At 42.1% G+C, this 27,340-nt stretch overlaps 1 protein-coding gene across 1 annotated transcript in view; it reads left to right on the top strand.

Moving 5' to 3' along the window:
* The first annotated feature begins 8,738 nt into the window (after window positions 1-8,738).
* Window positions 8,739-27,340, top strand: part of LOC115785062 (transmembrane protease serine 9-like) — a 64,761-nt gene continuing 46,159 nt past the window's right edge. The window contains exon 1 of the mRNA XM_030736511.1: window positions 8,739-8,816. Within this exon, the coding sequence (XP_030592371.1) occupies window positions 8,762-8,816 (55 nt within the window). The 5' untranslated portion in view covers window positions 8,739-8,761. The remainder of the gene's footprint in view (window positions 8,817-27,340) is intronic.

Here is a 27,340-nt window from a genome sequence, read left to right as displayed (position 1 = left end):
TAAGCAGCAGTCCAAGAACGCCAGGGAGCCAAATTCCTGATTCTATGACTTGTTTTGGTACAGACTGTACTGATTAAATTGTTGACAGCCTTCAGTCTTTCTGGCACTTCTCAGTGGTGAAATAATCCAATTATCCGAATCTTCTTGGTTCGTTCCTTCGCCGTGCAGAAACAGATACATACATCTCCAAGATCTTACCCCTCCAATCAGCTCCAGATGTACAGAGTCTGAGTTTGAGTCTGTACCTTCCTGCAATTCCCGTCATAAGAGGCTTACCAAGGCCCAACAACCACTTAGACTTCCAAAATTGCAACGACAAGCCAGGTATCTCCAGGACCAATTCGGAGAAATCCTAGTGTCAATAAGCCAAATGTGTGTGTCCTCCATCGACAGTACGGCCAGGCATGTCATCTTCCACCCACTCAGGAATCCATAATTTAGCCAGCCGAGGATGTCAGTTGGATAGGAGGGAATAGGGTTCTTCTTCCCCCAATCTCCTCAAGGTGAAAAATTTGATCAGTAAAATAGAGTTGAGAGACCAGCTGACCAGATCCATAATTATAAATTCTAGTTTTGGAAATTGTGTGAAGAGATGCTCTAAGCAGCAAAGCAGGGTAAAAAGGAAGGGCTTGGGGAGAAAAGAAAAGCCCATCCGTCTCCACTGAGGAACAGAAGAAATCTTAAAACTTATCGCCCACCCCCGGTGTAAAGATTAGTCATTATAGGACAGAGAAACACAGCTGCCCTGGGGACATAACAGTGGGTCCTCCCACAGTCTTGCATTGCTTTTACCAAGTTTGTAGGAGAAATAGCCAGGATTCATAGTGACCAATATGTCTACAGTACACATTAGCACATATGAGATTAGACATCTGTGAACACGGGAAACAACTGTAGTGTTGTTTCATGTGTTGTCTCTCTCCTCTCACCCCCAACCAGTTGTGGCAGATGACTGCCCCTCCCTGAGCCTGGTTCTGCTGGAGGTTTCTTCCTGCTAAAAGGGAGTTTTTCCTTCCTACTGTCACCAAATGCTTGGTCATAGGGGGTCATTTTGACTGTTGGGTTTTCTCTGTATTTACCCACAATACAAAGCACCTTGAGGCGACTGTTGTGATTTGGCGCTATATAAATAAAATTGAATTGTATTGAATTTATCTTACTGTTCATCTGCTGTAGATACACTATATGGCCAAAAGTATTTGTTTGTCTGACTTCACACATATGAACCTGAGTAAAATCCTATTTTCGTGGCCAAATTCGAACACTTTAAACAAAAAGAGCTGGTGAAGAGCCGCGGCCGGGAGCTGAGAGGGACGGACTTCAGCATCAACGACCAGTTTCCGAAGGAGATCCTGGAGCGACGCAAGGTCCTGTTCCCCATCCGGAAGAAGTTCATGCAGGGAGGCTCCCGGGCTGTCATCGCCGTGGACAAACTGTATGTAAACGGACAGCTTTACCGCGACAAAAGCACCACGCCATGGCTCTACTGATCGTTCAGGTGATCTGTGTCCATATTAACGCTCTTTTCTGAGTTTTTTTTTTTTTTGTTTCTTTTTCTACTTTCTCTGCAGTTTTCTAAATGTATATTCAACTGTCTAAATAGTACCAATAACGCCGATTAATGAGCATAGTGCCGTGATCACTTGTTTGTTTTGTTTAAAGGATGTTTCTTCTTCTTCTCCTCCTCTTTTTTCCTCCTCTTCTTATTTCAGTCTTATGTCACTCAGGTCACTTTTTTCACGTCTTTTTTATTTCTGCAATCAGTATGTTTACGTCACTTTCAATGCTACAATTTACTACACTAACATACAGCGTAGACGCATACACACCAACATACAGCGCACACACACGCCAACATACAGAGCATACGCACACATACACACACACACACCCACCAACATACAGCGCATATACACACACATCTTTAGTGAGCACACAACAGCCCATTAGTTAGGTTAAACATGAGCACACTCAGATTTGTCTCATGGAATGTACACGGAGCTGGTTCGAGGGAAAAAAGACTAAAAATTTTTAATCAGTTAAAAGACTTAAAAGCAGATGTTGTTCTTTTACAGGAGACACACATGTCCAAAACATCTGTGCACACTCTCTCCTCTCCACAGTTCCCTCACACTTACTCAGCCTGCTACAACTCCAAACAAAGAGGTGTAGCTATACTGATTAACAGGAAGATAAATTTTAACATTAGCAACACTACAATAGACCCTGAAGGTAGATTTATAATACTTAATTTATCTATTCAGAATACAGATTTATGTATTGCTAGCATATATGGACCAAATGTTGATGACCCCTCCTTCTTTCATACTTTCTTCACCTCACTATCTGATCACTCTGACACTACACTAGTAATAGGAGGAGACTTCAACCTGGTACTTAATGCAGATATTGACAGGCTCAGTACAGCAGTGAGTCAGAGGAACTGGCAGTCTGCAGACATTCTTAAACAGTACATGAAGGATTTTGGTCTTTGTGATGCTTGGCGTTCACATCACCCCACTCTGAGGGATTATAGTTTTTTCTCACCAGTATATCACTCCCACTCCCGCATAGACTACTTTCTAGTTAGCAGCTCCATGATGATGGACATTACAGACACTCAGATTCATCCTATCACGATCAGTGATCATGCACCGGTGTCTCTCTCTCTGACACAGAAAAAAGTTACACCACCAACCAGGAACTGGAGATTTAATACATCATTACTTAAAGAACAAGATTTCATTAATTATTTCAAAAAGGAGTGGTCAGCATATTTAGAAAATAATGATCTTCCGGAAATATCACCATGTGTTCTTTGGGAAGCAGGAAAGGCAGTAATGCGGGGCAAAATAATATCTTACTGCTCGCATATGAAAAATAAAGAAAAAACACTTGTGTTAGAATTAGAACAGAAAATTAAATCTTTAGAAACTGCCTATGCCGCTTCACCACAAGAACATACAATTAACAACCTGAGGAAACTGAAACTGGAGTTAAATGAAATAACTGATAAAAGGACACAATTTATGTTGCAGAGGCTGCGTTTGGAAAACTTCGAGCATGGAAACAAATCTGGAAAATTCCTGGCCAACCAATTAAAACTAAATAAAGAAAAAACAGCTATTTATTCTATTAAAGATTCAACTGGTAACATTACTCATGACCCACAACAAATAAATAACTCTTTTAAAGACTTTTATGAAGCTTTATACTCACCACAGATTAACCCATCTGATACTGAAATTGAAGAATTTCTTAACAATATAATTCTACCAAAACTAGATGATGATCAAGCTGCAGCTCTGGATTTACCTCTTTCATTATCTGAACTTAGTGAAGCAGTACAGCACCTCCCAAATAATAAAGCCCCAGGTCCAGACGGTTTTCCAGCCGAGTTTTATAAAGAATTTTGGTCAGAGCTAGCTCCCATTTTTTTCAGAATGGTAACTCAGATTCAGAGTGATCACATCTTATCTCCAACCCTAAACTCTGCTAACATTAGCCTGCTTCTTAAACCAGGCAAAGACCCCACACTCCCATCCAGCTACAGGCCAATCTCTCTCATTAATGTAGATCTTAAAATAATTTGCAAAGCCCTTGCCAAAAGATTAGAAAGTATTACTCCATTTATTGTACATCCAGATCAAACAGGTTTTATCAAGGGTCGGCACTCAGCCAATAATACACGTCGACTGATAAATATAATAGACTATTGTTCTATTAACAAATTAGAGACGACAGTCGTGTCTTTAGATGCAGAAAAGGCATTTGATCGGGTAAATTGGAAATTCTTACTAGCAGTTCTACAAAAATTTGGATTCGGTTCATCCTTTATAAACTGGATCAGAACACTACACAGCTCACCGAATGCACGTGTTAGGACAAATGATCTCATTTCCCAAAGTTTCAGTCTGCAGAGGGGCACTAGGCAGGGCTGCCCACTCTCTCCCTCTCTCTTTGTAATTTTCATTGAGCCACTAGCAGTAGCAATCCGTCAAAATGCAAATATTAAAGGGATTCAAACTGAAAATATGAACCATAAAATTAGCCTTTATGCTGATGATGTATTACTTTTCCTTGGGAATTCACAAGCTTCTCTCTTGAAGACTATCACACTGATAGATAAGTTCTCATCTATATCCGATTACTCTATCAATTGGAGTAAATCAACAGTTTTGCCTCTGAATTGTAATTTCCATAGAACCCCTAGGGCCCCACTAAAGTCAGGAAATATTAGATATTTAGGCATAAATTTTTCCGCCAGGCTCTCAGACTTGGTACGATTAAATCATATCCCCTTATTAAAAACAATAGAGGATGATCTCACACGTTGGAATAGTTTACCTATATCACTCATGGGGAGAGTTGCTGCCATTAAAATGATGGTCTTACCAAAAATTAATTATCTATTTTCACTGATCCCTAATAAACCTTCTATTCCTTGGTTCAAGTCACTAGATTCAAACATCTCAAAATTTTTATGGAAAAACAAACCATCAAGAATAAGCTTAAAAACTTTACAAAAGCCAAAACAAAGTGGAGGTCTGGAATTACCAAACTTTTATTACTATTTCTTAAGCAATAGGTTGCAGTATATTTCAAAGTGGATCAAATCCAATTCATTAAACAACCCATGGCTGGATCTAGAACAGGAGTTTTGTGGAAAAATAAAAATCTCGAATCTACCTTTCATTAGCCCTAGTATTAAACATCATAACTGCTATAAAAGCCTTAGTATAAATACTTCTCTGACAGCTTGGTGGGAATTTTTGAAAATAACTAAATCTTCACTTATCCCCTGTAAGCTAACACCGATTTGGAACAATCCAGATATTTGTCAGAAAAAGAAAATGCTGAATTTTCCGTTATGGCGTGATAAGAGTGTAAATAATTTAGAACATATTATCCAAGATGGAAACCATATTACATTCCAAGAACTTATGTCAAAATATAGAATTGGCAATGGTAGATTTCTGGAATATCAACAACTTAAGTCCATTTTACAGGGAAGATTTAACCTTAATCAGTTGAATCTAGAAATACCTACATGGGTAACAGAATTTCTTAACCTCTATACCCCAAAATTGTTGTCAAAATTGTATAAATTATTACTGAAAACTGATGATTCAGTTTCCCTCCCAATTGCAAAATGGGAGCGTGATCTTTCTGTTAACCTAGATCAAAATTTATGGACAGAAATATGTTTAAATATCTTCAAAATGACTAAAAGACCCCAAGTACAACTTTTACAATATAAAATTCTCCATAGAACACACTATACTGGACAAAGGATGTTCCAAATGGGCCTTACACATTCAAACATATGCACCCACTGTACAAGCAATTCAGAGGAGAATTATCTACATGCTCTGTGGTCTTGTGTACCTGTTCAGAGATTTTGGCAAAGGATATGTAAAGACCTATCCACATGGTTTAGCTGTCGCGTCCCAACTTCCCCCAGACTATGCATCTTAGGTGACATCAGTGAATTAGTGATGGAGTCAAATATGTCACACATAGTTCTCACCGCCTTGTGCATCGCTAAGAAAACTATCCTTATGAATTGGAAGTCAAAAAATAAACTATGTATTACTCAGTACAGAAATTTATTAATAGATTATGTTAGTTTAGAGAGAATGTCTGCTTCATCTAAAGATCAATTGGAGGAATTTGACTCTCTTTGGTTCCCACTGATCAGCTCCATTACTTAGTGGGGGTGGTTGGCTGTTGGTTCTGCCCCTGAGGTGCTTTGTAGGCGGTCGGGTGGGAGCTCTGGGGGCCTGTGTAGCTGGTAGCCTCCTGAGACTGGAGTCCTGGGGCGACCTTCTGGTGATGTCTGTGTGCCTGTTCTAGTTGATGGTGGTGGGGGCTTGGATGGTGCTGCCTTGCGGTCCTGGGGTGTGGTCCGGGGTGTTTGGGGTGATGGGTGCCGGCCCCCGGTCGGTTGGCTGGTCTTCCCTGGGTGGCTTGGGGGCTGGGCCCTGGGGCCCCGGACCTGGGGCCGTGCCGGCTCCCGCTGGGTCCCCCCTGGCGCTGGGGGGTCTCTGCTGTCCCGGGCGCGCCACCGGGTGGGGTGGGTTGACCTAACCTGCGTTGGGACGTCCGGTCTGCGCTTTTGGGGCCCTGGGGTGCCTGCGCTGCCGGGGGGTGGGGTGGGGGGTGGGGACGGCGGTGGGGTGGTTGGTGGGGACGGGGCACCGTATTTCCAACTCAGGCCAGCATGTCCTGTCGCTTGTTTGTGTCTATTGTTGAGTGAATGGGCGTCTAGTGAGAGTGGGCTACCCTCTATGATGGGGGCGGTGGCACCAGTCTCAGGTGCTGCAGTGCTCTAGGATGCTGTCACCATGGCCCCGGGCTCACCCCTCCCTGCCCTGTGCTGGGGTGTGGGAGGTCGGGGTGCCTACTGAGCCAGTGGACTGCTGGCTCTCTTCTTCCAGGTTGGGTGGGGCTTTTTTTTTTTTTTCACGCGGCCACTTGCATCTCCTTTTTAATTGCACTATAGACATTATAATTCACAACACATGCACACATACTACACGATACATATAGGACCTTTGGGGCAGGCATGTTACATAGAGGTTGATGAGGGGCGGCCGCTGAGGTGGCCCCATTCAGATCCTCATTTCTGTCTGTCCCCAAATTTTATTTGCATTTTAGACATGGAGGGTTTTTGGGGGGGCAGTGTGGGCGAGAACTGACGTCCAGCAGTTGGTGCTTGTGGCACAACTGCCCCCTCAATTTTAACTGCACCCTATACACCTCATTCATTCACAACATAAACACATACACTTATAAGTTGGGCGGGGGGAGGGGGGGGGGGGGCATCTCACACCCCGATTTCTTATGCCTCGCCCGGGGTCGGGGTCGGGTGGTTCCTTGGGGACCGGGCTGGCGGCATCTTGGGGTCACTGTTGGCCCTGGGGTGGTTTCCGCTCCCATCTTCAGAGAGTGGGTAGCTATGGATGAATGTGTGTCTTTGTATTTGTCACAGTCTTCGTGAGTATGGGTGGGCGAGTGAATATGGTGTATCTATGTTTATATGTGTGTGGGAGATTGTGTTTGTGCATAAATGTGTACATGGGAGTGCTTGCGGTTGTATGTTTGGCTGGACCTGGGTCTGGGCCGGTGGCTTGCCTCCTGACCGCTCCTTGCTGGTTGCCTCTCCCCCCCTGCCCCCCTGGGGTGTGGGTACCTCCTGGTTCCTGGGTGGGGCCGGATGTTCTGATGTGGGTGGTGACCTGCTCCCCTGGGGGCTGCGGCGCGGGGCTGCGTTGGCTTCTTCGGCGTGGGGGGGGGGCCCTGTGGGGGCTCGGGCGGCCCTCGGGTGCCGGGGGCCCTGGGGCCCTGCTGCCGGCCGTGCGGGGGGCTGGCCGCTGGGGGGGGCTGGCTTCTCGTTGCCTCGAATGCTCTGGTGCCCTTGCTCCTTGGCTGCTGGGACTCCATCTGAGACCTCCGTCCTCCGTCTGCTGGGAGGGGTGTACGGTTGTCTTTGGAATGAGTGGCCGCGGGTCTTCGTAGGTCTTGATGGGCTGCTGGTGGCCTGGGCTTCCTGGGATTCTCTTTGCCTGCCTCTGGGTTCTGATGGGCGGGGCTGCGGCTTTCTGCCTTCATTGGTAAGTACATTTCATGACACAAACACATACACCCACATAATAACACAAAATGGTTGGTTTGTATAACTATTCTTCTTTTATTTTTATTTATTTATTTATTTTTTTTCCCCACACAATCTTTAATTTTGCAGATATTGTCAATATCTTAAGTTTAACAAGTGGCTAACTATTTGGTTTACTTACTTGCACTCTTTCCTGTTTCTTTTTTCTATTTTCTCTCCTTTTTTTTCTCCTTTCTTCTTCTTCCTCTTTCCCTTTCTCTTTTCTTTCTTTTCTCTTTTCTATTTCTTAAGCCTGTCATTTCTGGCACAATTTGATAAATAGCATGTTAAAAATAATTCAAATAAAATAAAGGGTTACACAGTAACAAGAGGAGCCTATAGAGAACCTGTAGAGCTCATCTTGAAATAGCAAATATGTTTGGCACAACAATGCATTCAGATCACAGTTCTGTTTGCAAGATCTGCCAGACATGACAGGCAAAAAAAAAAAAAAAAAAAAATCCTATTTTTAATCCAGAGGCTTTAATATGATGTGGGGCCACCCTCTGCAGCTATAACAGCTTCAGCTCTTCTGGGAAGGCTTTCCACAGGTTTGGGAGTGTTTATGGGAATTTCTGACCATTCTTCCAGAAGCACATCTGTGAGGTCAGACACTGATGTTGGAGAGATGGCCAGGCTCACAGTCTCCACTCTGATTCATCCCAAAGGTGTTCTATCAGGCTGAGGTCAGGACTCTGTGCAGGCCAGTCAAGTTCTTCCACACCAAACTGGCTCATCCATGTCTTTATGGAGCTGCTTTGTGCACTGGTGTGCAGTCATGTTGGAACAGGAAGGGGCCATCCCCAAACTGTTCCCACAAAGTTGGGAACATGAAACTGTCCCAAATGTCTTGGTATGCTGAAGCATTAAGAGTTTGTTTCACTGGAACTAAGGGGCCGAGCCCAACTCCTGAAAAACACCCTCACACCAGGTGACATTCCTGTTTAAACTGGCATGTCTAATGTGAGGAGGATCAGGTGACATGCAGTGAGGTGTTGGGTGTGTTGTTGAATCGGTGTTGGTGTGGGATTTACTGGACAGAGGGGGAGGAGAGAGGAAGGGTATTTATGCTGCAGCAGGTCTGGCAGTTTAGATGTTCCAGTCATGGCTTTCTACAAAGTGATCTGTTTGGCTGCTGTGCTGATGCTGCTGACCCAAGGTAAGAGCCCCGCTCACTGCACACACCTGCATCAGGTACGGCTCACAGGGTTAAAACACTCAGGAGCAAATCCTTTCACTTTAAAGGAAGAGTGCATGTAATAACAGCAGGAAAAGGAGGAAATCCTGGATTTAAATATTCCCCTTTAGCAGCAGGAGGGAACGTCACGTCTCACTGGATGGACGTTCAGGAGGGAAACAAATCAAATGAAGGAAAGTGTTGCTCAGATGGAGTAAAATCTCCAAAAGTCTTTGTCTGGTCAGTGAGCAGGAACTCGAGTGTAGAGACAGAAAAACTTTTCCCTCTGAACATCTGTTACAGAAACGGAGACAAACTCAGTGAAACTCTACAAACTAACCTGCACTGTGTGAGCATCCACTGGACTCTGCATCTAAATCTACATGTAGATCATCAGGACAGGACTCATGGCTTATTGTAGAGCCACCTGCAGCTTGGTTATGAGGCTAAAACAGGTGACATAATAGTTTACTCACAGTTCAGAGCAGGTGTTACAGTACAAATACTCACAGTCCTTTTTAGATGTGAGCCAATTATTTGTATTAGAAGTTTTTTTTTTCTCTGAAGTCTGGTTTTTAATTTTGCTTCAGTGAATTAAAAGGCTTCACATTTAGTTTTACTGAATTATACAGTAATCCCTCGATACTTCGCGGTTTGCTTTTCAATATTAGTGTAAAATTTTTATTGCGGTATTTTTGCTGTTTCGCGGGTTTTTGTGGTACTCATTCTTCACATGCATAGTACGTGTTTTACAGTAATGTATATATTTGGTGTATAAGTACGTGGGGAGGGTTTATAAAACCTTAAAATAGTGTATTACTACATTATGGTTCCCTACTTTGCGGATTTTCACTTATCGCGGGTGGTCCTAGTAACACCCGCGATAAGTGAGGGATTACTGTAATCCCTTTTGGCTGCATCATTGCCGTACAGGATATAAATCAACTCTTTAATCAATCAGCTTTGACTGACACAGATTTATTCACGAGGACCCAAAGATTTAAAAAACTAAAAACACTAAACCTGAGGAGAGCTTTTAAAAGACGTTGTGCATACGTACTGGATGCAAGTTGTCCTATTCATGTTAATCTGATCTGTAGTTCTTATTATTAATGTTTTTGCATTTATTCTTCAGATTAATGATTGGATTATAATACATTTACATATATCGTGTTTTGGGCTGCAAGAACAGACATGACTTTATTGCCTGTGATGGAGCAGCTGACAGAAAAAGACATTACTTGTGCCATCCAGCAGCCAGTCAGAACAGTTTCTTTGTTTTCATTTTTTTTCTGTTTATTCTCCAGTAACAGCTTTCCTTCTGCCACCGCTCGCTTTCTCACTCTTTTAAATGAATGAATGAATGAATGAATGATACCACATGGTACCACCATTGATCCCACAATGGGGAAATTATAGTTAACAGAACACCCATCCAAGAAAAGACAAACAGCCAGACAAACATATGGAGATAAATGTCTGTGGCCTTGCTGCCATCACTGAGAGGCGCTGCTGTTACAAAAAATGAAACAATAGCGAACACATGAAAGGGTAGATGAGGAGAAAAAAATTCATCTCGCACTATGCCCCTAGTGGGCCCCACAGGGCGCAATATGAGGTTGCAAAAAAAACTCTGTATAACATAGCATACTAAGTGCACATTCAAGGCAGGGAAAATCAGTAGGAAGGCTAGGGGTAGGTTGGGCAGGTATATGGGCAGGGAGGGAGAGGGAAGGTAAGGCAAGAGGAAGGGGAAGAGAGCCGGCTGAGACGAGCGAGTTCAGGATACTGTGGAGCTTTCCCAACGTCCAGCTGTCCTCGACTAAACAGTTCCTGATAAGAGGTGGAATAATGTTCATCAGTAGCTAGGTGGCTAGGATAACAGTTCACACAGGTCACAAAAGATGGGATGGTGTGGCAAAATAGAGCATCTGTTTACATTACTTCCAGGAGAGAATGAGATTCTCAGCTGTCCAACACCAGACCGGGGGCAAATTCCATATAAATACAATTGTTTTGATGCAGGCTGTTACTGATTAATTTGCTGACAGCCTTGGAGTCCATGCGAAAAACTCTCAGTGGTGAAAACTCCAATTATCCAAATTTCTTGGTTCCTTTCTCGCCACACAGGTACAGACATTTTTCCAAGATTTAATCCCTCTGCCTGCGAGCCTCAAGACTTGCATCCGACTTGCGGTTCAGCTCCAGCAGATGAGTTTGTGTTCGTACTGCTCTGCATGTACCTCCACTTCCAAATTTCACTATAAATCAGTTATCCCCCAAGTCCAATCAGAAGAGATCCTGTTATCAATAAGCCAAATATATACTGTATGCAGCCAGGCACATTATTTTCCAGTCTTCCCAGATGCTTAACATAGCCAGCCGGGTATGTTCCACTCAGACAGACGGTTCTCCTTTTCCCAGTCTCCTCATGGAGAAAATTTGATCGATTGTGTTGAAAGACCAGTTGACCAGATCCATAATCTTAATTTCCAGTTTGGAATGATGTGTAAAGACAGGCTTTTAAAGCACAGTGAAGCAGCAAAACAGGGTAGATAAGGAGGGTTGGGAGAGAAGGAAAAAGGTGTACGCCTCAGCCAAGAGCCGGAAGAAGAAAATTCCTGCCAAACATGAGATGTAAGATGCATTCCTAATCAATTTTGAGTTAAATTGATTAATTACTTCCTCCAAACCATCAACATGTTGTTTAGATCCCATTCTAGACTGCTCCAGTAAGTCCTTCCATTAGTCTTAAATATGATCAATCTGTCTTTATTAGTTGGCTCTGTACCACAGGCCTTCAAGGTCTTAACTAATTATAGGCCAATCTCCAACCTTCCTTTTCTCTCAAAGATTCTTGAAAGAGTAGTTGTAAAACAGCTAACTGATCATCTGCAGAGGAACGGTTTATTTGAAGAGTTTCAGTCAGGTTTCAGAATTCATCACAGTACAGAAACAGCATTAGTGAAGGTTACCAATGATCTTCTTAGAGCCTCTGACAGTGGACTCATCTCTGTTCTTGTCCTGTTGGACCTCAGTGCAGCTTTGATACTGTTGACCATAACATTTTATTACAGAGATTAGAGCATACTATAGGTATTAAAGGTAGTGCACTGCAGTGGTTTGAATCATATTTGTCTAATAGTCTCCAATTTGTTCATGTAAATGGGGAGTTATCAGCTAATACTAACTAGCTAGCTTAAACTCCAATTAGCTGGAATGAATCCTATCAAACAGCCCCCTCACCCCCCCCCCCCCCCCCCCCCTCACCCCCCCCATTTTACCATGGTATGGGGACTGACTCACTGCTGGAGCCTCTGCAGGACTGTAGAGGAACTGCAGCTTTGGCTTCATTTTTCAGACCTTTGATTCTAGCTAACCACAGACTGTCAACTTTCCCACTATTATTACAGACAGTGAACTAACCACAGAAAAATTAATAGAAATTTGTTGTTTTAAAAATATTTTCTCTTTTTTACAGAGTCTGAGTCGCAGCTGGATGGTAAGATAAAGTTTATGTGTGTAATTATTTACTTTTCTCTTAAATACATCATACAGAAATCTTTAGTTTCACTTTTTTTTTAAATTTTCTGAGTGAACTCTTAACTTGACACAAAGTAAAAGAATGTAAAGGAGCAGTGAATTCCTGAAATCAGAGTGGATTTCCTGCTGTTACTCTCAGGATCACTGTGTCCTCACTCAGCAGTTTGTAATGCTGAGAGTTTACAGGTCATGCAGTGATGCTCACTCTGTGTTTTAATGTCTGTCAGTTTGCGGTCAGCCGAGTCTGAACACCAGGATTGTAGGAGGACAGGACGCCCCTCCTGGCAGCTGGCCCTGGCAGGTCAGTCTGCAAAGATCTGGGTTCCATTTCTGTGGAGGATCCCTCATTAACAATCAGTGGGTGCTGTGTGCTGCTCACTGCTTTCAGAGGTGTGTAACGAGGGTGAAGCTACACACAAAAAAAGATGAAGTGGCATAAAGAGACTGTGAAAGGTCCCACTCTGGGGCCTGGGGGCAGTTGAAGTATAAATTTTTAACAAGGCAGGAATTTGAACTTTTTATGTCTTTTTATACCTCTGATAATCATAATAACTGTGAACTGTTTTTGTGTCTTTGATGATCCCAGTTACACTATAAGCGATGTGACTGTGTATCTGGGCCTTCAGAGTCTGCAGGGATCCAACCCCAATGAAGTGTCTCGGTCAGTAACACAGGTTATCAATCATCCCAACTACAACTCTGTTACCGATGACAATGACATCTCCCTCCTGAAGCTCTCCTCATCAGTGAATTTCACCAACTACATTGCTCCCGTCTGCCTGGCAGCCTCAGGCAGCACCTTCTACAGCGGCACTAACACCTGGGTCACCGGCTGGGGGAATATTGGGTTTGGAGGTGGGTCATAAAGACACATGATTACTTTCAGAGAAATGAAGACTACAATGCAGGAAACAACTGTGTTCTCAGACATCTCAGAAATATATAGAGCAGCAAAATTCTCCTGAAAGAAGAATTTTCTGTATGAAAAAGTCTCACCTGTTGACTTGTGAGTGGCAGCCAGAGGTGGCAAAAGTACTGACATTCTGTACTTAAGTAGAAGTACAAGTACTTATGTTAAAAAATACTTTAGTAAAAGTCGAAGTACTGGTTCAACTTCTCTACTTAAGTAAAAGTAAAAAAGTACAGGCTCTGAAATGTACTCAAAGTAAGAAAGTAAAAGTAGTTCTTTGGAGGATGTTTCTAAATGCTATTTTTGTGTAAAACTAACCGAACCTCATTATATATTATTGTAATAATATAAAATAATATTACATGAGAATGCAAACATTATTCCAATCTAAATTTTAATCCTAATGAGTGCACTCAGCTTGAATCTGTTATGTAGGACACAAACTGTGAAAGGGAATTTAAACACAGCTCTGTTCTCTGTGTCCTCCATAGTAGAGGGTGACTGTGCCTCCACCTAAACACAAACATGAGGATACTCAGGGGTTACAGTGGGATTCAGAAGGTGGAGGAACACTAAGATCAGCTGTAGTGGCTCTGCATGGGGAGAAGAATCACAACTTTCTATTGTGAGCTCCAGTAAATGATGTTGGTGTGCAGACTGTGATCAGCTGACCTGCTGCTGCTGCTCTGAGGTTTACTGCTCTGTGTGGATGAACTGAATTCACAAAGATGTAACCCAGTATTTCACAGCTATCTGAGCTGATCTCCATCCCCTACACTGACAGCATACAGGCTGTAGAAATGTTGGATTCAGTGAATGAATCTCAGCATCAGCAGCTTTGATTCAAACTCATCTCTGCTGCACTGATGTAACCTGTAACTCTGACCATGAACACAAACACTGTGCTCCAGTCCAACACTGAGCTTTACTGTAAATACAGTACAACAAGCTAACCTATTTATTACACACTAAACTGCAGTATTTTCATAGAATCTTTGAATTACACAAAGTCAGCATACTTCAGTTTATTTTCCAGTCCTTACCTTTAATTCTAACCTCTCTTCTTCCTCTCCTGTCCTCTTTCTCCATCTCTGAGTGAACTTCTCTCTCTTTGCTCTCCCTGAAATACAGCAGCTCTTCTTTTAGCTAGCAGACACACTGTGTGACAAACTGCACACACTTTGTGTGTTTGCTGATATTAGTTGAGCATTTAGAAACGTTGCATTTACCTGCCACACGTTACTCCCTTCATGCTCGCTCCTCTTCAGTAGCGCTAGCTAAGCTGTTTATGTGCCGCAGCGCAACTTACGGACTCGGTCCGGCCCGATTTTAGCGCTATAAATGATACATTAATTATATGGGTTTGCGTATTTAATCCCTTTGTACGAGATAAGCCCCGATGATGGAGGATACGCCAGTACGATTGTCTCTTGTGTGTTATTATTCCTCCGTTTAGGCTCAGATCGTTTGATGTTTGACGGCGCACTGACCGGAAATGCAAACTTCTTCTGACGTGTTAAAAAGTAACGAGTCTGTTTGAAAATGTAAGAAGTAGAAAGTACAGATACTTGTATAAAAATGTAGGGAGTAAAAGTAAAAAGTAGTCAGAAAAATAAATACTTAAGTAAAGTACAGATACCTGAAAAATCTACTTAAGTACAGTAACGAAGTATTTGTACTTCGTTACTTCCCACCTCTGGTGGCAGCACAATTTTGATACTTTTGATACTTTGTTTTGAAGTTTGGTGGAACTAAAGTATTATGGAGTCTTTCTTTACCTTACAATATAAAGCACCCCAAGGTGACTGGTGTTGTGCTTTAAAAAGTATATGAATAAAAATCAATTGAACTGATCACAACTTTTGTTTGAGGGTACATTTAATCTGTCACATGTGTCCTTTATTAAAGTGATATTTTCTCCCCTTAGTGTCCCTTCCTTCCCCACAAAACCTGATGGAGGTGGAGGTTCCCATTGTGGGAAACAGGAAGTGTAACTGTGACTATGGAGTGGGGTCGATCACTGACAACATGGTCTGTGCCGGGTTATCTGCAGGAGGGAAGGACTCCTGTCAGGTGATCATTTTTACCTGTTCGGCAGACTTTTACCTTCTGCAAAGATTCTTCTCCTCAGCTAACACTAAATGTTTCTGCTCTCAAAGGGGGATTCAGGAGGTCCAATGGTGAGCAAGCAGAACGGTCGCTGGATTCAGGCGGGAATCGTCAGTTTTGGGGAAGGTTGTGCTTTGCCAAATTTCCCAGGAGTCTACACCAGAGTATCCCGGTACCAGACCTGGATCAACAGCCAGATCACCTCCAACCAGCCGGGCTTCATCACATTCACATCCACTGGGACCAGCAGTGACCTGAGTGTCTCCTGCACAGGACTGCCACCACTGCCAACCACCACTACAACCACCACCACCACTCCAACCATCACCACTACAACCACCAGAACCACCACCATGTCTCCAAGCACCACCACCACCACCACCCTTAAAACAACTACTCTGACCACTTCACAATGTGAGTATTTATGTCAACACTTTGTAAAAAAAAAAAAAAAAGTTTACATGTTAGAATTTCCCCTTCCCTTTTTAACTTTCCTAAAAATATAACAGTTGTAGACACACTCTGTGCGCTTTACTTCATCAGTGAAGCTTAGGTTTCCTTAAAATTAATTTGCATGTTTTAATACAGTCTTTGGATTTTCTCCTCAGTGGTGGTCTGTGGACAAGCTCAGATGAATTCTTGCAGTTTGGGGGGAATCTCAGTGGTGACGGCCGGCTTGTGGCCGTGGATGGCGAGCCTACAGAAGAATGGAAGTCATGTATGTGGTGGGACTCTGGTGGCTGTGGACTCAGTGCTGAGTAATGCCAACTGTTTCCCAGGGTGAGTTGAAGCAGAGGTTGAAGTTTGGCCAAATGATGAGGTTCACTGATTACTGAATCTCATTATGAAATCTCAAATGAGCTCAGGTGAAGCAAAAAGGAGACATTTTTCTAGCATCCAAAGCAGCAGCACTTGCTCCTGTAACCTTAAAACTTTTACTGGAAAACAGCTGGAGGTCTTTCATCAACCATCAGAAACATGAAGAAAAGAGAAATTTGTAGCTGCTCCATCCACTGCTGTTTGTTTCACACAGAGAAAAACTGAACTGTTAATATGAAAAATGATTTTTTATCTGATTATTTGATTAATTGATGGAGTAATATATAGAGTACTCAATTATTATTATATTTATAGCTGCAGCCCTACTTGTATCCAGAAAGCCATAGTCAAACATTAGTTTTCAATACCAGTGGAGCTGTGAAAGACCTTCAAGAAAAAAACTACAGTTCCCATCAAGATGACGTCACTTCCTGTTGTTGCATTAAAAATGTGACAGTTCATGCTTACAACATTGTGACTGATATTCCAGCATAGGAAATGCATTTAGCAGCTGATCATTAAAAAAATTTGGATTACCGGTATGTTTTTGTTGTGTATGCTTTTTATGTATTTTCTGCAAACCCATTAGTGGAAGGAAACGGCACTCTGGGACACATTAAATGCATGATATATAAGTGTATATAATTCTGGATTATATGCAAAAATTATCACTCTATTGATCTAATAAGACCTGATTTAGAGTTCTGCATTGGTCCCACGTGCATAACCAAAAAATACTCTCTGAACCTAACCTGACATGCACCTCAAGAAATATAACTACATGTCCACAAAGAATGTGATTACTGCCTAGGCTTCAGAGGTACTTTCCCAGGTACATACATAGGCCCTGTCAGTCAGTTAACAAGTGGGAGCGGCATTTAACGGTTAGCATTAGCTGGCAATCGCCCTGCATTATAGGGTTAAACTACCCATAGCTGTGATGCATCTACAAGCCATTTTGCAACCCAACTCCTCCTTTTCACACTGTTCCTGATTTAATGTCAACTCTGCTGTCACTGATGTCATTGATGCTCTTTTCTATATGAAGGTCTTGCCGCTGGTCTCCCCACCTTGTGTTTGTTAAATATGCCCATGCGAAGGTGGGGAGGTCCAACAGAGCCATGCCAAGAACATATAGGCATTAATGTTACCAGGTTCAAATCTGTAAAAACTGGATCCCATGAAGCTGAGTCTCTTGTTTGAAACTGATGAGGATGTTTTGATGTTTCTTTCCTCCCACAGCTCCTCTGTAGCATCTGAGTGGACTGTCGTGTTGGGTCGTCTGAATCAAAATGGATCCAACCCCTCTGAGGTGACGCTGAACGTGACAAATATCACTCTGAGCCAGTCAAATGGGACCAACATAGCCATTCTCCATCTATCAGCCAGGCCCACCCTGACTGACTACATCCAGCCTATCTGCTTGGACAACGGACAAACCTTCTCCGAGGGCTCGGTGTGCTGGTCAGCCGGCTGGAGTCCTGGAAGAGGAGGGGGTGAGTCAGCAACATAAAGGCTGACAGAGTGATGCTCAGTCTCTGCACCAGTCCATCTCTTCAGATTACACATGCAGACCACTGCACTTTCAGTCTTTTTAGTCAAACATCACAATTTTCTTATTTTTCATCATTTTAGCTGAACAAGTTCTGCAGGAGTTTCAGACCTCAGTGGTAAATTGTGGGAATGCATCATCGAGTGAGAACATCTGTACAGGATCTTTTACTCTGGAGCAGGTAAATGACTGGATTACTGTTCATCTCTGCTCACATGTTTGTTCTGGACCTTGGATTCAGCTGCTTATCAGGAGCTTTAAACATTGTTCTCTGATAGCTTCAAATGTTCAAACACTGACTGAAACTTTTTAAAATATTCTAGAGTGCAAATTTTTGATTTGTTTTGTTTCTGTGCCCCCCCCCCACCCCCCCCCGAAGACTCTAGTTATTATTATTATTTTAGTTATCTAAAATGTTTTTTAACACCTAGTTTGATTTGTTAGTTTAGTTTTAGGGAATTATAATAACCCTGGTCAAATGTTTCTGATAATGAGCGTGTATCAAACTCTTCCTCTGAGTCTCAAATGTAAGATTATAAGACCTAATAATAACTGAACCGTCCCGTCTGTTTGTTCAGGGTGATTCTGGCGGCCCGCTGATGTGTAAGCAGGACGACTCTTGGTTCCAGGCGGCCGTGTTAACAGCTCAAAGCACCTCCACCAGGAAAAGACGAGAGACTGCTGTGATGAGCTTCACCAGAATGAGCACCTTTAACACCTTCCTGAGTCAGACATTGGGGACGTTCTTGTCTCCAGCCTCCACCGTCAACATCACCAACATCACTAGCACCACCACCACCACCACCACAACCATCACACCCACAACTGTATCACAAACCAGCCGGGGGCCTCCTGTCCACATAGTCAACTTTGTTGTCTTCCATGTCTTCAGCCTCGCCTTGTGTCTCCAACTCTTCCTGTAGAGAACTCTGACTTAATTTACATGATGTGATGCCCACAAATGAATGTACTCAAGGCTTGACTTTGAGACTTAAAGCTGTGGCCAGCAGGGGGCGACTCCTCTGGCTGCAAAATGGCTTCTAGTTGCATAAAAGTCTTTGAGAAAATGACCCAACTTCCCACTTGATCCTGATGAATCTGTGGCCTTGCTTGCAAATTTCAGTCTTCTTTAGTACAATCTGAGGCACATTTTGTAAACTACAGCCCCATTTAGAGATAATAACTGTCAGAGTTGAGGCTTCAAATATGGTCATCCCCAAACCAATGGATATGTCCATCTTTTATTTACAGTGCTATGAATTTAGGACTTTTGATGAGTAACTTGACCTTGTATAAATATTACAAATGCACTTTATTCACCAATTTGTACCATGTGAGCACAAGAGACTGTTAACATGTTTTTGTATGTTTCCTTTTTAATGGAAAGGACGGGACAGGAAATAAGGAAAAGCAGAAGAGGTCCACTTTAGGAGAATAACTTTGTGCCCACTTCGCTCCTGCTCTGGTGTAATGTGGTCACCGACCCTTTGAGCTGAACTTTGGTTTAGGAGGAAAAATGAAGAATTTTCTCAAACTTGCACTGAACAAGAAAATGTAACTCAACAGACAGTTAATGATTTTACTTAATTAATTAAAACAATGATAAGAACTTTTAAATCTTTGTATTTCAAAATTTTACTGATTGAAGAACATTTTTGTGCATTTTCAGGACAGCAGATTATTAACTGTAACTTTACAGTTACAAACATATCGCTGATTGCACTTCAATCAAGTCACCGGTCATTGTCAACTCAGGCCCTGATCGATCCAATATGGAAATCTCATTCTTGATGTTTATTTTAGCAAGATTGGACTGGCATTAGGAGTAAGCTGGCTTATTGCTCCCTGTTGTGGGGCTTGAGATTCTGGTGACTTTGGAGGCCATTTGAGTACAGTGAAGTCATTGTCATGTTCAAGAATCCAGTTTGTGACATGGTGCTTTATCCTGCTGGAAGCAGCCATCAGAAGACGGGTACACAGTGGTCATAAAGGGATGGAGATGGCCAGCAACAATATTGTTCTCGGCCCCACAAATCTTAGAAACATGGTGTCTAACCAGATACTTACTCTGGATGGCATTACTTTGGCCTCCAGTAACACTGTGAGAAATCTTGGAGTCATTTTTGACCAGGATATGTCCTTCAATGCACATATTAAACAAATATGTAGGACTGCTTTTTTACATTTGTGCAATATTTCTAAAATTAGAAACATCCTTTCTCAGAGTGATGCTGAAAAGCTAATTCATGCATTTATTACTTCTAGGCTGGACTATTGTAATTCATTATTATCAAGCTGTCCTAAAAGCTCCCTGAAAAGCCTTCAGCTGATCCAAAATGCTGCAGCTAGAGTACTGACAGGGACTAGAAAGAGAGAGCAGATTTCTCCCATATTGGCTTCTCTTCATTGGCTCCCTGTTAAATCTAGAATAGAATTTAAATTCCTTCTCCTCACATACAAGGTCTTGAATAATCAGGCCCCATCTTATCTCAAAGACCTCATAGTCCCATATCACCCCAACAGAGCACTTCTCTCTCAGACTGCTGGCTTACTTGTGGTTCCTCGGATACTTAAGAGTAGAATGGGAGGCAGAGCCTTCAGCTTTCAGGCCCCTCTTCTGTGGAACCAGCTCCCAGCTTGGATTCAGGAGACAGACACCCTCTCTATTTTTAAGATTAGGCTTAAAACTTTCCTTTATGATCAAGCTTATAGTTAGGGCTGGATCAGGTGACCCTGAACCACCCCTTAGTTGTGCTGCTATAGGCCTAGGCTGCTGGGGGGTTCCCATAACGCACTGTTTCTTTTCATTCACCTTATTTACTTTGTTTATACTCCACTCTGCATTTAATCATTAATTATTATTAATCTTTGTCTCTCTCCCCTCAGCCCAACCGGTCTCAGCAGATGACCCCCCCTCCCTGAGCCTGGTTCTGCTGGAGGTTTCTTCCTGTTAAAGGGAGTTTTTCCTTCCCACTGTCACCAAGTGCTGCTCATAGGGGGGTCGTTTGGACTGTTGGGTTTTCTCTGTATTATTGTAGGGTCCCACAACACAAAGCACCTTGAGGCGACTGTTGTAATTTGGCGCTATATAAATAAAATTGAATTGTATTGAATTCAACAGTTCCAGACCAATTTCAAAATTATCATTTTTATCTAAGATCTCAGAAAAGGTTGCAGCTAAGCAGCTTACAGCTTCCTGGACAAACACGGTATCCTTGATAAATATCAGTCTGGTAGAGTTCATTCCACAGAAACAGCTCTTGTCAGAGTTTCCAGTGACATTTTGTGATGCAGGAGAATGTTCAGTTTTGCTGGACCTCATTTCTGCTTTTGATAACACTGACCATCAAATGTTGATCGATAGGCTGAGTCACTGGCTGGGTGCATCTGGATCTGCTTTGTTGTCAAAAGTTGGATGGTTGATAATTTTCTCCAACTTAATGAATAAAAAACTAAAGTCCTCGTTTGTGCCCCTGATAGATTTGTACCCAGGATAATGGAAGCTATTGATCCCCTTGGCAAATTTACTAAATCTTCCATCAAGAACCTTGGAGTGACCTTTGACTTTGCTTTCACTTTAGGATCTCTGATTCACTCCTGTTGTTACATTTAAGGAATCTTGCTAAGTTAAGTTCCATTGTGTCACGTTCTGAACTTGAGATTGTTATCATGCATGTATTTCCTCATGTCTAGATTATTGTAATGCTTTGTTGACCTGGGAACTAGAGTTAGTCGGATATCTTAAACAGGTGAATTTTGAATTGTGCTTTGAAAATAGAGACTGAGTCAATGTTAGAGTGGTATGCAAGAGTTTGGACACCCCTGATAATTTTCATGATTTTCTTTTTTAAATCATTGGTTGTTTGGATCAGCAGTTTCAGTAAAATCTATCATATAGCAAACAAACACAGAGATATTTGAGAAGTGAAATGAAGTTTATAGGATTTACAGAAAGTGTGCAATAATTATGTAAACAAAATTAGGCAGGTGCATAAGTTTGGGCACCCTTGTCATTGTATTGATTTGAATACCTTCAACACTAATTATTGGAACACAAAATTTGTTTTGACCCTTGACCTACATACACAAGTGAATCCAATGGTGAGAAAGGGTTAAGGTGGCCAATTGCAAGTGTTTCTCCTCTTTGCATGGGAGCCTCAAACAACTCTCAAATGACCTGAAAACAAAGATTGTTCAGTATCATGGTTTAAGGGAAGGATCCAAAAAGCTCTCAGAGATTTCAGCTGTCAGTTTCCACTGTGAGGAACATAGTGAGGAAATGGAAGAGCACAGGCACAGTTCTAGTTAAGGCCCGAAGTGGATGGCCAAGAAAACTCTCAGATAGGCAGAGACAAAGGATGGTGAGAACAGTCATAGTCAAGCCACAGAGCAGCTCCAAAGACCTACAACATCATCTTGCTGCAGATGGTGTCACTGTGCATCGTTCAACTATTCAGCGCACTTTGCACAAGGAGAGGCTGTATGGGAGAGCCACAAACAGAGTCGCTTGAGGTCTGCTAAAGCACATTTGGACAAGCCAGCTTCATTTTGGAATAAGGTGCTGTGGACTGATGAAACTAAAAATGAGTTATTTGGACATAACAAGGGGCGGTATGCGTGGTGGGAAAAGATGGTTGCCCCTCCTTGAGCTGGATTCTGCAAGAGGTTGCTTCCTGTTTAAAGGAAGCTTTTCCTTCCCACTGTCACCAAGTGCTTGCTCATAGGGAGTCTTTTTGACTGTTGTTTTTCCTGTGTTATTGTAGGGTCTTCAGTGATTTGGCATCATATAAATAAAACTGAATTCAAATCAAATTGAATGAATATAAAGGTCATCCAGGTCTTAAAGTCTTTGAGACATTCCTGCAGTTTAACTATTTGGTGTGTGTCATCTGGTTTCATCAAAAGATAAAGCTAAGTATCATCAGCAGAACAATGAAATGTGCAGAACTCCAGAACCGTGTATTTACACTCAGTTTTATTTACACATATCCTGCAAAACCACAACATGAAGTCTCCCTGGAATAAGCCCTGACAGGGAGAGACGAGAAATAAACTTGACGTCGCTTGAGTAAATATACACGCAAGACGGCAGAACTACAACTAATGATGAAGAAGACATGCAGACACTAAATACACAAAGGGATAATGAGGGGAGTGGAAACATGTGAGGAGCACAGCTGAACACAATGACACTGACGAGACAAGGCACAAAGCACAAGGAACACAAGACTGTCAAAATAAAACAGGAAGTGACTAACCATGACGCACATGTAAACTTAACAGAAACACCTGCACACAGACTACTGGAAAGACAACATGAGGGAACAGGAAATAACACAGATAACTAAACAAAAAACAATGACAAACTAAAGTCCTAATTCAAAAACCTAAGGTGCACTGGGCCAACGGTCCAGGATCATGACACTCCATTGGACCTTGGACCATGCATGGGCCTCATGTAAGCCAACCATGAGCACATATTCAGGGCCTGTTAAAATCAATATGGGCCTGTGTTTGTTCCCTAACCTCTTTAAACATCAAAACTCGAACCTTTAATTAAAGCAGTGCGGCTGAGGTTTGTGTTGACTTACAGAACATGGAAACTGTCTCTATATTCTTTTCTGCTTATCCTTTATCACAAAGTGAGCGTATTCAGAGCTGTTTCTGGTGTTTTGATCCCTCCTGACGAACACAGCACCTCTTCATGATATCCACCAGGTTCAGTGGACAACTTATGACAGCTCAGACTGAGCAGGTATAACACACACAGATGATGTGTCTGAGTTTTACTGCTGCATTATTAAAAGGCGCGCTCAGTGATTTCTGTGAAACTTTAGTCTCTCATCACAAACCTGTTGGACTCATGCCACACCTGCACACTGATCATGTTGAATCTTTGATGGAAATGAAGCCCTGGCTCTGCAGCTGTATTTATGAACTTTTCTATTTATTACTCGTGTTTTTTGTATTGTGCTTGTGCAGCTTTTCCAAATTAAAGTGTTGACAAACTACTGAGTTCTTCTGTGGTTTTTAGAGACTGTTTCTGATGAGTGTCAGATGAAAACAGTCTGAGTTTCAGACGTTTATCAAACTGTTACATCTCTGCTTTAGTTCCCGTAGATCTCAGGGAAGCTGGAATTCCCTGAAAACAGGAATAGTTCAAACGCTCGAATTCTGATGAATGTCAAACATCATGAGTTAAATGCCAAAAATGCCAAACATTTCATTTTCACCTGAAAGCTTCCTGGTACTGCCCCAGTTTCCTTGTCATGAACGTTACGTTACATTTACTCGTGTTTTTGTATTCGTTTTTGTGCAGCTTTTTCAAATTAAAATGTTGATAAACCAATGAGTTTTTCTGTAATTTTTAGTGAGTGTGATGCTTTGAGAACTTTCAGCTATTGTTAGGGATTATTTTTTACTCAATGAATAAACAAATGTTTAAAGGTAAACTCCAGTAAATTAATTAATAAACAGTGGATCAATCAAATAATAAACAATTAAATAATACATTAGACAGAGAGCAACAGATCAGAAAGTTCTAACTTCTCTCTTTCAGTGCATCTTATCTCGAGGACCTGCCACCTAACGTACAATTAAAACATCACCAATGTCACCATGTTCTGTCATTAATCTGGACAAGATTTCTCTGTATTGATCAAATTAGAGCATCAGGAAGAAGATGTGCTCGTGACTGAGAGGAATCTGGGTCATGAATACCAGCTTGAACGAGACTGAATGATGAAGTTCAACTGATAGCGCCCAGAGATTGTTTATGTTTAGATAACAGGCTGTATGAAGATGTTTTAGTTAGACAGGAACTCAGAGAGAGAGCACACTCTTACTCTGAGTCCCCACATGTATGTGTGTATTCTTTCTGATTCTTTAATACATTAAATGTCTTACTTTCTTAATTAAAGTGTTTCAGGTGTCTTCCTTCATAAAAAACCTGGTTACCTGTCACTTTTTTAGAACATTACAACATACACATTATAAATATATTCAACATTAGGCCTCTTCATGAGGCCATAAGAACACCTGCTCCTTAACCTCACTGAGGCACAGGAGGGATGTCATATATATATAAAATGCAAAATGCTTTGTCCTGACTGTTCGCTGCAGAGGGTGATAACCCTTCCTTCTTGCACTTTCACCATTGGAGCCATAACTTGGGATCTGGAGGACATCATTCAGTGAGCACTCCAGTCTGAACCGGACCCTGGCACTAGGCCTCCCCTGGCCGACTGGATGTTCTGCCTCTGGCCCACTTTGGAGTAATCCGGCCCACGATGAGTAAAACTCAGAACTTTCTGAAATGCTACTTTTGGTGCTCGGCACTCAAAAAGGACATGAGAGTATACGTGGCCACGTGTTCCATTTGTACTAGGAATAAGAGCAGCACCCAACCTCTGTCAGGTCTCCTCCAAGCACTATCCATCCCTCACAGACCCTGGTCTCTTATTGTCCTGGACTTTATTATTGGTTTACCTCCTTCCAGTGGAAAGACAGTCATCCTTTTAATCATCAACATGTTCTCCAAAGCAGCTCATTTTGGCGCCCTTGCACAATTGCTCAAAGCTGCAGAGACAGCTAACCTACTTGTGGAAAATGTCTCCCGTCTCCACGGAATACCGGTGGAGGTTGTGTTAGATAGGGGTCCGCAGTTTATCTTCCAGAGCTGGAAGACCTTTTGCACTGGTCTCAGGTCCAATATTTGCCTCCTTGAAATAATGGAAATGAAAAGATTGATTCAGGAACTCAAGGCCACTCTTCTCAGTGTTACCCTTTCTCAGTTACCCACATGCAACCAATGCAACGCTCTCAGACCTGCTAGATAGTCCGAACAAGCTACAATATATGGGACCAATGTATAGGTTTGAAAGATGTGAAATTACAAGGAAATACCTGGAGGCTTGACTAATTTTGTATTACTCAGTGTATTTGACAATGCAGAAGCACAATGAACAACTTAAAAGGGTGCATTCAACATATACTGAAACAAAACATTTACCATTGTTACTGGACATTGGCATACATTATCCTGGGGCAGAAATGACTCGTAATTCCAAAACAAACAAGCCAAAAAATGTCACCACAATGTGGATATCAATTAGACCTAATACAAAAATAATAATAACCAATAAAGTCCTTTCTTATTGAGCTCAAATAGAGTTCTGCATTCAGTTCCAGTGAACAGTTATATTCTGGCAGCTGAGCAGAGGTTTGCCAGGGCTGCGTCGCTGTCTGCATCTCCAAGCTGAAGAATATTTAGTCAAGTCTTAAGTCAGTTGTCTCTTCCTGGGTTCACCCAATATTAAAAGTCACCAACAGTATGTGGTCATGTTAATCCTACCACAGTCGAACATTTCACCAGTGGGGGAGAAGGAATAGGAGGGTTCCTTCTTTGGTAAGTGGAACGATCTGGTCCTTGGGCAGCTTGCCACCTCCTTAGTCAAGGAGGAAATCCAGGGTCCAGCTCCAGGGAGCTTCAAAGGGTATCCAAGAAAACCCAGCCAAGATGGCCAGAAAACAATTAAGCTTCATCAAGCTTGTAGCTCTTTGCCTCGGTCACTCCTACTTTTACCCATGAGCACTTTTAGAGAATGGAAAAAGCTTATTTTTCACTTTACTCCTTTTTGGAAGCTTTATTCTTGGCTCTCGTATCGCATCGTATCGCAGAGCTGGGTCTCTGCTCTGCTCACCTGAACCTTTGATAGCAAAACTGCAAAAACAATAAAGACTTTTTAGCAAGCGTTACACATCCAGGAATGGAGCAGTCTGGACCAGTAAGGCATTCTCTGATGGGGAGTTCATCATAAAGTGTTTTGTGGCTTCTGCACAGATAATATGTCCTGAGAAAAAAAATAAGCATCTTTAAGGTGAACCACAACAAGACAGATCGAGGTCATTGCAGGAGATCTGGAGCTTTAGTTAAAAGACAAAGTGGATCATTTTGACTAAGTGCGTGCTTGGAGCTACACAGGGTTAATATTCCCATAGGGTTCAAACCCTGTTATTGGAGGATAGTAAAACTTTTTAGTTATAATAATTACCAAATCTAGTTAGTTAGTTATATGTGGGTCCTCACCTGAGAAAGGGTGGCTCTTACATAAATGAAATTCTGTTGTGGGAAAATGTTTATTTGATGAAACTGAAATAAAAATAAAATAAAAACGATAAAGGACTGAAATATGAGAACAGGTCCTCATGTAAACACAGCACAGCAGGCTTTGGTTTCCTGATGTAAAATTCATAATTAATCTTAGAAAAGTTACTAACTAGTAAAAAAATTCAACATTTCCACCTGAAAGATAAAATTCCTGTTTAAACTGATGCGTGAAGTGAGGAGGATCAGGTGATGTGCAGTGAGGTGTTGGGCCTGTCACACAGGTGTTTGAGAGAGGTGTGTTTCACTGGAGGCAGAGAGGAGGAGAGAGGAAGGGTATTTATGCTGCAGCAGGTCTGACAGTATAGATGTTCCAGTCATGGCTTTCTACAAAGTGATCTGTTTGGCTGCTGTGCTGATGCTGCTGACTCAAGGTAAGAGCCCTGCTCACTGCACACACCTGCATC

This window comes from Archocentrus centrarchus, chromosome 8 (assembly GCF_007364275.1).
Source record: "Archocentrus centrarchus isolate MPI-CPG fArcCen1 chromosome 8, fArcCen1, whole genome shotgun sequence".
NCBI lineage: Eukaryota > Metazoa > Chordata > Actinopteri > Cichliformes > Cichlidae > Archocentrus > Archocentrus centrarchus.
This window is presented reverse-complemented; position numbering and strand designations above follow the sequence as displayed.